General features: G+C 38.6%; 1 protein-coding gene across 1 annotated transcript in view; it reads left to right on the forward strand.

Moving 5' to 3' along the window:
* Positions 1 to 5,881, forward strand: part of LOC126809877 (dentin sialophosphoprotein) — a 57,561-nt gene extending 51,680 nt beyond the window's left edge. Inside the window, exon 6 of the mRNA XM_050534718.1 lies at positions 1,386 to 5,881. Within this exon, the coding sequence (XP_050390675.1) occupies positions 1,386 to 4,485 (3,100 nt within the window). The 3' untranslated portion in view covers positions 4,486 to 5,881. The remainder of the gene's footprint in view (positions 1 to 1,385) is intronic.
* Positions 5,882 to 12,132: the final 6,251 nt, after the last annotated feature.

Consider the following 12,132-nt stretch of genomic DNA (forward strand, 5'->3'; position numbering starts at 1 on the left):
TTAAAATGGGAAAATGGACACAAAATTGTTGTACATAGAAGTTCTCAAGGGAAGGAATAACATGAGACTTTGCCTCGCTTTCCCATTTTTAAGTTAAATTTTTAAATGGCGAACCGTTGTAATCTATATGTACAGTGGACTCTGTCACATCCGACATCGTGCGGGATTGTTACAATAATTCGGATCACACAGCGTTTCGGAATACCGAGTTTTCTCCAAAACCGGAAATACTGTAACTTCGAAAACCGGAAGAATTTTTATATTGTAGCTTCGAATCACCAGAATGCTATTCCCTTTATAAATGATAAACTTTTCTGTACTTTCAAAATTTTATTATATTAAATAATTAACAATAACAATGCATGCGTACAATATATTCATAAATCGTTTACATGTAATATTAATGCATGCGTACAATATATTTATAAATATCAATGCATGTAATCGTTTAAAGTAGTTTGCTTAGTTAAGATTACCGGAAGCATATCGTAAGGCGGAGTCCTGGGCAACATCTTCTAACAAATGAATTGTTGCGATCATCTTTTCGTCCTTAATCTGTGCGAAGTGTTTAATGTCGTTGAGCATGCGTAGGAATTTTGAATAGGTCAAGTCTGTCGTTAATGTATATTCTTCATCGTCCCCGTCTTCAGTAAATTGTCATTTATAATCTGTCGTTCTATGTCCAGTTTTTCAAGCCAATCAAAGTAAACGGCACCTGTCATCCAAGCTTTGCGATTGGCCGACCAATTGACTGGCAGGTAGATCTTGTCAAATCCCTTAAAACAACTCGGGTTCACTGCTTTACCGATCAAAGTAATCAACACAGTTTTAATCTCACCGATAATTGATTGGTGATTACTTGTTAATCTTTTCTGGTTTCACACCCATCGAGTTTTAATCTCACCGATAATTGGATGCTGCACACCCACCGTTTGAAGTACGGATTATACGGTGTCGATTCAATGGAAATTATGTGACGGGACGGCTGATTGATTTCGGAATCTGGAACATACAGAATTCGGATTTACCAGTGATTTTTTGGCTGAAGTAATAAGGAAATAAATCGGGACATGAAAATCATACCGGATGTCACAGCAATCCGGAGTGATCAGAGATAGGATGTGACAGAGTCCACTGTAGTTAAAATCTCAAGTATCCGATGCCATCGAGAGTTGATTATGTTTTGGATAAGTTAATTCATGTCTATAACATTTGAGGCCTAAAGAAAGACCTGCAATAGGCAGATTTAGCTCTTGAATAATGTATGTTTAATAAATATACAACTAATAGTTTAGAAAGACCTGCAAGATTTAGCTCTTTCATTATGTATGTTTAAATCCCAATTGTTATCTCTCTCAATTTTCTTTTTTTATTGTATTTTTCAGACATGGAACAGACACAACAACATACAAGGAATCCAGTGTGACAGCTGATACTGATAGTGATTGTCGGGACCAATTTACTAAGATGGACACAGATGCATGGTTGAAGAGTCTGGCTATCAGAGCAGCAAGTCGTGAAGAAATATCATCCAGTAGTGCTGATACTCTCAGTTCTTTATCCCGACTGACCCGTCAGAATATTCTCGCTCTCGACCTCATGTCTCCTGATCTGAACAATCAACCAAAACTTGAAGACGAGTTCTCAGAATTTTCCGTTGATCAGGACGGGTTTTACACGTCGTTTCATAACGACAGTGGATTGAGACGTAGCAACGCGAATTTAGCCGAGGAGGACGGAGAACTTTCGCCAACCAAAGAACATTCGACAATATTCAGTATGGGTAGTACAACCACAATTGATAGCGTTATCTTCCGACCAACGTCTGGTCCAGGAGCAACAATTGGAAAAGGAAAAGGAACTGTTTTGAAACGAGTATCTGTGAAGCTTGCACCTCCTCCACCACAAAGAACATGTTCCATGACGAGTATTAGCGTTCCCATATCCAATACAACGTTTGAAATTGGTGAAGCAAGTCCAAGCGTTAGCGACGGAAGTAGTGCAAGTTTAAATGTAACAGATAAATCATTTTCCGAATCGGATCAAGAAACCATCTACGCACGCTTAAAATCAAAAACTCGTATTCCCACGTCATTAGCATATCCATCGTGGTGTTCAGTCTCTCCATCAGACAGTGGGGAGGAAATTCGTCTCTCTCCAAATTCGTCAGGTAACATTTCCAAAACAGCGGATGACGAACTAAAAGAAAAAGAAGAACCGCAACAATATTCCAAGGAGAATCATTCAGGAAATACACTACCCAGAACACGCAAATATCTCAGTAAGAAAAAATGGGATGAAGAAGAGGTCCCAGATTATCCCAATTCATGGCCCAGATCTCAGAAATCTGGTATCCTAAAAACAGACAAGTCTCCTGTTGATGCATCAAAACCATCTAAAACTTTGAACTTTGACCCTGTTGTAAACATGGTCGATCCACTTCCAGATTTATCAGGATCATCGGAAGACAGTTGGTCGTCGGGTCAGGTCAATTCCCCAGCAGATGGCAAAAATCCCAGTTATCGATTGGCTATTCCATTCATTGATGACAGTGCAGATGTATCCAAGGAAACTATTCCTATAAAATATCAACCAATCATAACAGTCACTCCAAAAGGTCGTCCGGGGGACGGAACAAAGTCTCCAATCTGTGATGTTAGTTCTAAAAACTATGTTCGTTCAACATCAACACCGACCAATCATTACGCTGTAGGTAATCTTAAAGGCGTACGAATCACTGCTCCATCAGAAATATCATCCAGTTCTTTATCCATGGATAGGGGAGGATACATGGATATGAGCAGTAACTTAAAAAACAGATCCATGGATAATCTGAGCAGTTGCAGCTCTTTAAATCTGTCGGACATCGATGACAGTATCACATACGTGAGTATGTCCAGCCCCTTTTCAACCCCTAATAACTCCACCCTGACACTGAGCAGAGATGCAAAATCTAGTGAAAGTGCATCAAAACAACATGCACCAAAAATGGATACGTATCGTGTTTCGTCTGCTCTCCTGGAGGCAGCTGGAAAAACCGCTAAAGGTACAGATATCAATAGTAACAGTATTATTTTGAATTCAGCTCACGACGACACCCTGAAGACAACCAGACCCATAAACAAGTTCAGCCGCTCTTCTTCCGTTCAAAACACATCATCACATAAACAAGGTTTAACCCATCAGATGTCAGTCCCCGTAACATATTCTCCAACAGTGGTTGTGATGAACCAGTCTACAGGGTCAGAAGTAGCACTTCATTCTGATACCTGGCCAAGTCGTCACAGCTCTAGCAAAACACATTCTGTCTCAACAATAGAAGAAAGGCCAAGGTCAAGATCTCAAGGTCAAGAAAGGTCATCACCGAATACAAGTCGGACTGATTCTTATCGAGTTGCGATGAGAAACGATGCTAGCGACAGTTCCTCACCATCAACTGCCCGAGCTCCATCGTACAGATATGCTGTCAACAAAGAAAGTGAACATTCAAAATCCAGACGAATGTCTGCTGACTCCAAGAGTTCATCTCCACGGTCACAAGAATCATCTCCATCAACAGCTCGAGCCCCATCCTACAGATTTGCTGTCAACAAAGAAAGTGAAAACTTGAAGAGCAGAAGAAGATCTGCTGGATCTGTTGACTCAAAGAATTCATCTCCACGGACACCAGAAGTGGACATTAATGTGAACCGAGCAGATTCTTACAGAATGGCAGTGAGGCAGACAAATGGCATTGTTTCATCCGCTGATGTGGCTGCTCGTAATTCTTCATATCGAGTGGCAGTTCGAGAAAATGATGACGTGACCGATAACCGAAGTCTTCTACCCATGCCTCAAGATCCAAGTGACAAACGGGACAATCGACGACGCGGAATCACGGACATCGATCAGTTGAAAGAGTTTACGAATGAAAGTTCGCAGCGTAAAGTAGGTTTAAAAAGTGCCAGTAATTTATTCGCGACCATCAATAGCTCGAAAAAGAGAATGAATGTTAAATCAGATATTGAATCGTTATTGAGACCAGCAACAGCGCCATCACCAGAAACTAGTCGATCATCCAAATCATCCAAATCACCCAAATCACCTAAATCACCCAAATCGCCAAAAGCAGATAAAGATAAAAATAAGAATAAGGAACACCGATCTTCCACATATATCCGCTTTGATCCAATATTTGAGGACAAAGAGGATTTTCTTAATTCATCTGCGGAAGCTCTTCGTGCTGCCTCTATATCATCTCTCAATCGTTCCATCCATGATGGCTCTTCCGCTAATTTCGCTGGAGCAGAGGATGATCCATTACTGGGACAAAAACTGTCTCATCCTCTCCCTGTTACCCGAGGAAGTCGCTCCTCGTTACAAGGGCGCAAAGTAGATGAGAAAGCTGTCATGTCTATTTTAGATTCTATAAAATCAACAATCAAATCTATTTCAAATAAGAAAGGTGATAGTGAAGATGAATCTAAGTATGGGACAGGGGTGTGAACGAAGGGATTCAGAGGTGAAATAAGGGACCAATACATGAAATAAGGCACAATTGTGTGAAGGGACTGGATAATGATATAAGAGACAGTTGTGTGAAGGAACTGGATGTGAAAAAAAGGACAAAGATGTGATTGAAGTGATAGTGAGACTCTAACAGGAGTATGGATAAAATGAATAGTTATGTGAAAAGGGGATTTAAAATGTGAAATAGGAACAAAGTGTGAAATAATGGCAGGCTTAAGCCAAGGGTCTCAAGATCTAGTGGGTGTTTAATTATATTTTTGACACTGTCATAACCCTTTCTTATACACACTGTAGTCTTAGACATCTTTCATTATCCTCGGCTTTGTTAAATTATATTTTTGAAACTGTCAAAGCCTTTCTTATACACACTGAAAGTCTTAAACATCCAGTCATCTTCCTCAGCTTTGCTCAATTGTGTTTAAAACACACCTTCATCTTCCTTTAGTCGTGTGAAGATGGGGGATTGGGAGGGGCCTCAATAGTGGAATAGACTAGGACCTATCGTCATCTAATCTGGGACTGTTGGCGCTGAAATGAGAAATAGGGAGCCGAGATATGAAATAAGGAGCTGAGATATGAAATAAGGGATGAGGTGAATCAAGATGTACATGTCCTGTTATAATAATGTCCTATCCTAATTATATTCTAATTTTTATCAACTTTCGCTTATTTTCTATGATAATGATTAGCATTTTATTAACGGTACCATCGCTTAGGATATAGGGTATTTCGAGACTCCTTAATTTAGCTTAGTAGAACCCCTGTATGCAGTGGATAGCAAAAGAAACTGACATAACTCAAAACAGATTGTCTGCTTGCCAAGCTTTAGGCTAACACAATTTAAAATTTTGGGTTTTTTCAGGAACACTTATGAAAAATTTTGCTTCTTGAAAAAATCTAATTTAAAAAAACAGAAAGTTCTGGGTTACGCATTTTGTAATTTTAAACACCCAAGGCTTAAGAGGCTATTTACCTAAGAACTAGAAATTAAATTGGTTAAGCTGTAAATATGCATGCTAATTACTTATAGCCTTTGAGTAGTCTGGTTTAAACCCCATTTCATTTATCACATTCCTTAGTGTTTTAACATTTCGGTCTGAATGTTAAAAAAAAAAAAACATTCACAATTGGAATTCAATGACAAGTATGTGACAAACTGCTGCCTAGGCTAAATTATCATTATCCTCCCTAGCATTGCACACATTTGTATGTTAAGTCTGAATAGAAATGACATGGGATTTAACGACTTACTTTTCTGCCGCATCCGAGCTAGTGAAGACAGGCATACGCCTTGCATACCGTAATATTGTGTTGAAGGGACGATCTTAATGGCTAAGTTTTCCCCTATGCATAGCAATAATTAAGTGCTATTAATATACATGTATTATTGTAAATATGTCAATATAAATGTTGTGAGTTTTGGTTTTCCACTGAAGTGCGGGTAGCTTGCTCGATCGTTAAAAAATAATGTTCTTTGGTTTTTAGTGTTCTTTGGATATGATTTGTTGTCTAAGTAACAAATCTAAATAAAGGATTGTTATAAATATACTTCAATAGAAATGCCGGTAGAGGGTGGTGGGGGATCGTTAGATCATTATGAAATGGTGCACTATTGTTTTGTTAAGCTAGGTTATCATTTCGTTGTCAAAGTAACAAAACTAAATAAAGAATTTGGGATTGTTATGATTGCTAATGGACGCCCAGCCAGCGCTGATGGAGGTACATGAATCATTCTTACGTCCCAAAAATGGTGGATCATCTCATTTAGAATATGGATGGGAGTGATTAAGATTGTGGTCTGAGGCCTGTTATGAGCCTCATCATAGGACTTAAGCCTAGTTCAGTGCTTCCATGGCAGACAGATGTTTCCCATGACACTAGCCAGAAGAGCTAGTTGTGATTTTAATGCTGCACACAGAGATCCATCTACTTTGTACTTCGAGAATAGATCTCTGCTCTAAATGGTCGCCATATCCAACAATTCTCAAAATTCTTGCAATATACTTAGTGTTTTCGACTAAAATCATCGATTTAGGACTTAAAATGGCGACCAACTAGCTTAGTATCTGTTCTCAAGCTGAGCTAACACTGTATGGATGGGAATGGGAGGGCGAGAAAGGAAATTCATCATCTCCATCCTTGGTATTAGCAACATGCTAGACCCTAGCTAACTGTATGGATGGGAATGGGAGGGCGAGAAAGGAAATTCATCATCTCCATCCTTGGTATTAGCAACATGCTAGACCCTAGCTAACTGTATGGGTGGGAATGGGAGGGCGAGAAAGGAAATTCATCATCTCCATCCTTGGTATTAGCAACATGCTAGACCCTTTCATGAATAAGACAGTAGATCTTCTTGCATCTTAGGGCAAGTGCTGGATCACCTTGCGTCATACGCTAAAAACTTTCTTTGTTGCTTTGAACAAGATTTGTTGCTTTGAGCATGATTTATTTATATTTAGTTTAAACTGTTATTGAATTGGTGACGATTTTGTTGTTAAAATATTGTACATTTTTATACTTGTGTGTGTTTAAACAAATTATTTTGTTATTTTTTTTTACTTAGTTTTTATTTTATTATGATAATTGTAAATACTATACAATGTTCGACAGATTTTTAAAATCATTCCTGAAATTTTAATTAAATCATTTTATCATTTCAATCATTTTTTTTATAATCATACGTTGTACAAATTGATCATTTTGTAAATTATTTGTGTTAATTAATTACTTCTCAATTATAAAAACTTTGTATTGTTAGACAGGCAATAATATGAGTTATGTGAGAGCGAGAAAAAGTAGCTCATCAGTAGAGGTGGGAACTCGAGTCCCGCGACTTGGACTCGAGTCCCGCGACTTGGACTCGAGTCCGACTTAAGTCACATCAATGAGCCAACTTGCGACTAGATACTACTTCGAGATTCGGCTGAAGTGACAACTCGCAACTTGAAAGAGCCAAGGACTTAAGTCCGGCGAGAGTGCATAACTTTAACTTACCCTATTCGTCATAAATTGCTGGTTCATTTGATGAACTCGGGCTTTGTGAAGACTTTGGACTCAACTGGACTTGGTACTAAAACCAGCGACTTAGGACTTGACTCAGACTCAGGGTCCCATGATTTGTTCCCACAGAACAAAGCAGATGAACACCTGATAATTGTCTATTTTCAGGTTAGGGAGATCAGGTCAGTTAGGAGGGTTATTTTCATATGGAAAACCCATCTATTGACAATTCTGAGTTCCCTAACCCTCGTGTGGTAGTAGACTGGGTCATAAAACCGACCCATTATTTATTGTTTTGACCAAATGAGTGTATGGACAGTCAGCTCCTGCCCTTTGGGGTATCTGACTTGGTATGGGAATTTCCGACTCCCCAAGAGTAAAGACTCTATCTATTAAACCACTGAGATGATAATTTAAGCTTATTTTATTTCTCAGGACTTTGTTCACTGGATATATACATATAGTTACCTCATTAAGCTGTAAGCTAATTTTCATTTCATATCTGCATATACTAGTGATATGCTTTAAAATATATGCTAATATGCTAAATCAGTTGAAATTATAACGTGTATTCAATCCATTGTAAAAATAGCAATCTGATACAGTTATCTGATTAAAACACAGATCCCATTTCTTTCGTTTTTTTATAGTTAAAAATTTTGTTTTATTTGCCTGTACTACACAAGGATCTGGAAGAGTTGTTATCATTGATCTGTGTTGTGGATGATGTGAGGGATTAGCCAATGAAACGGTCTGTTACGGAGACTTCTTGGCATGCCTTGCACAGAACTGTGGGTAATCAACTAGACACGTCAACTCAACACTGATTGATTAATCAATGTCGGACTCCTGACGCAACCTTCCAGTACAACTAGTCAGATCTTCATGTAGTGTAGGCTATCGAAAGTATAATAAAAATGAAACGAAATTTGGGAAGTTCAAGGAGCACTTGTTACGGGTGGGTGGTCCAAGTGATAAAGATTTACGCCTATGTTTTGCTTAATGTTTGCTTAAGAATTGTGTTACCATGTAATTACTGCTTTCAAAATATAGATACACAACCTTTTTTAACACTCATCATTTCAGAATTTGTTTTGTTAATATTGTAAAACAAATGTGTTCCTTTGTTCCTCATGCTACCATGACTGATTTTAAACAATCACCATTCCAACATACAAACATTCCACAAATCACCCAGATGTAATATATTTTAATTTTATTTCATTTTTTTGTACAAATATATAAATTTATAGAAAAATAAAATCTGAAATATAAAGTGTGTTGTACTTTAATTTTGAGTTGTGAGAAGGTCGAAAATTGCTTCGTTTTGAAATAGGGTAAAGAGAGAGAAATGGGGTTTAATGTCCACTCGACACAAACTAGGTCATTTCGGGATTAACATATGGTTCAATTTTATTTCAGTAATTTGCTTGCATGTAGGGGTCTTTAGCAGTGGGAGCAAACCGGAGGACCTGAAGAAAAGGTTGGGCAAGCAACCCTACTTCTTGCCACGTACAACCGTGGAATCGAAACCACGCCAGTTGCCTCAATGACAGACCTTATGATACAGTGTGCACACGCTAACCATTCGGCCATCTAACCTCACGAAATAGCTTAAAACCCCTGAAGATTCTTTTCAATACAAACCTGAGATATACTAGTCCTGACCCATGATCATCATGGTCCCCATGGCATTTCTCATAGCGGGTCTGACCCACCAAGGCCACGAAAAATGTTATAATATACTGATGTGATCAAGCAGAGCAGGGATGCAAAATGTTTCTGTACTTTATGTGTGTTGTGCTGTCACATATCGACAGGCTTAGACTTTGTAAGGCTTTGAACCCTGAATAATGAGCAAAAAATAGCATCATTTAGTGAAAAGTTAGATAACACTTCACATCTTACTTTTCATCTCGATAAGGTGTTAAACCCCAGGGGCAGGGGCGTAAATGGGGGGGGGGGGTACATCCCCCAGGAAGAAAAATAGTCGGTCGCAAAATCAGTGCAGTCAGTCGCAAAATAAGAGCAGTCGGTATCAAAATAAGTGTTGTGAGTATGTTGGTCTATGAACAAAATTTCCCCCAGGGAGAAATATAGTCGGTCTCAAAATAAGTGCAGTCACTGCAGTCCGTATAAAAATTATGCATTGGTGACTCAATGAATTAATTAGGTAAACAAACAATGCCAGAATAGATCCCAAATACTATGTATTTTTGTGAATCCGTGAACCTAAATTGCATATGTCACACAAAACTATAGTATAAAATAACCATGTCTGCTTGTCATGTTTGAAAAAATGTTTGTCACTCGTATTCTGTTGTGAGTATATTGTTCTATGAAATGTTTTTCCCCCATGGCAAAAAAATAGTCGGTCTCAAAAAAAGTACTCACCGCAGTCGGTCTCAGACTAAATGAATTAATGAGGTAAACAAACAATTACAAAACAGGCGAAATTGACAGATTAGGCCACAAGATTCTGTCTCATTTCTTATCCTCTCGTTAGCGAGAATTTGGTTCCATTTGCCATGACAATGACTAAAATTTTCAGGACCAGTTCCGAAAAATTAAAAGCTCGGTTACTGGTGTACGTGTGGGGCGTGGGGCGTCAGACTATACAAATGTTATGTCAACTCAGGGCCGATGGAAGCAATTTTTGATTGGGGGGGGGGCTACCATCCTAGGCCCCAGAAGCTCTTGGGGATCTAGATTGTCGGAGACGCTTTCTAAGCGATTTCTGGCTAATAAAATTAATCAGCAATGAAGTGAAATTTTATTTCATTTTTAACTCCCTTACCATAAAAACACAATCTATGGTGGTTTAATCTTGTGATGCCGAACTTTACAAATATATGCATAATGCATGATGAAACTTACAATGTACGTTTGTTACCGAAAGATCTCGGTTCCTTTCGATATTGGCGTATATAGGACCGTCACGTCCTGGATTATGGCCCCTGATTTTACGAACCGTGGACCCAGTAGAAGTAACAGTTTTTATTTGATTGTAAAAACCCATTCAATTATAGCAGGTCAAATTTTTTTATCCGAAATTGACGAGACTTGAAATATAGGTCTATCTCCCAAAGATCTCGGTTTCTTTCGAAATTGGCATGTATTGGACCGTAACGTCATGGATTATGACCTCTGAGTGTACGAAAAATGACATATCTGATTATAACTTTCTGGATTATAGCGCCTGATTGTACGAAAAATCGCTTTTTAGCTTGTGGTCAGAGGTTACAATTTTTATCCGATTTAAAAGGCATTCGAATATATCACCGCTACACCATAATTACGGTTGAGTTCACATTTCCTGAAAATGAGACCAAGCTGCCCGACAAAATGGCCGCTCCCCTAAAAGCATATAATATTCAGTTTAGATCTAAATATTAGATCTAAATACCTGCAGATTTCGCCAATGTCACGAGATGTAAACAGGGCTAGCGCAAACTCTAACCAAAGATCTAGCCCTTATCCTAACTCACAACCCTCCAACAATCACTTGCCCTAACCCTGTTTAATTACATGTCGTGACCTTGAAGAAATCTGCCATTCTAGCTTTAACATTAGGATCTAATCGTAATACCCAGGTTGTAGACCATCCAGCGGTTCGAATTTTTTATCCAATTTTTATGAAATTTAAATATATTTATATCCCAAAGATCTGGGTTTCTTCGATATTGGCTCGGATTGGACCGTAACTTTCTGGATTCTGATCCCCTGATTGTAGGAAATATCACGTTTTTAGCTTACGGGCCCTCTAGAGGTCATAATTTGTATCTTATTTTCAAAACTGTTCAAATATATCACCGTTACACAATAATTATTTCCGCAAAATCGGAGCGAAACTTCCCCGTCGAATAGCCACTCCCCTTTTCGAAAATAGTATAATAAAATCATGTAATACCCAGGTTGTGGACCATCTAGAGGTCACAATTTTATCCGATTTAGATGAAACTTAAAAAAAGAGTATCACTCGTTTATGGGTGGGTTCCATTTGCTTGCGCATCTGCCCCTGCCGTTTACACAAAATGTTAAATATGAATGAAGTTTGTGTACCTTTCACTATGAACTTCAACTGTGTGTTAAGGGTCAAAAGTTCTTGGATCAGTTCGACTTTGGTAGCATCAGACCTTGCATTCTAGAGCTGTAGCCCCTGCTTTTCAGGCAAAATCTGAAATATGTACGGATTTTGTAGGCACAACAGGTGTGGGGGGGGGGGGGGCTTCCATTGTTGTCCCATTCTGATGAACCTTAAATATGTTAAGGATCAAATGATAGGATGGCCCTTTTGATTTTACCTCTTCCCCGTCCATTTCTTACAAAATGTGGGTATATCTTGCATGGCAACCGCTTGTTTCAACTGGCCATAGCAGTGAATTATTTGATGGATAAGGGGCACAAGGAAAGAGTATAAATAAAACTCTATCCCGTCGTTTTGCTAATTACCTAATATGTTATAGATACAACAGACATGAGATGGACTTGAAATGAAGATTGACCGTTCAGTTATCTAATCGCGACCCTCGCAACCGCGGGTCTCTTAACCCTGGAAACAGTATGGAGCCCTTTTGTTTTTAATAGAATAGTTACTTGCGTGCAACAACCTGGAGAAAA

The sequence above is a fragment of the Patella vulgata genome, chromosome 2, assembly GCF_932274485.2.
Source record: "Patella vulgata chromosome 2, xgPatVulg1.2, whole genome shotgun sequence".
Lineage (NCBI taxonomy): Eukaryota > Metazoa > Mollusca > Gastropoda > Patellidae > Patella > Patella vulgata.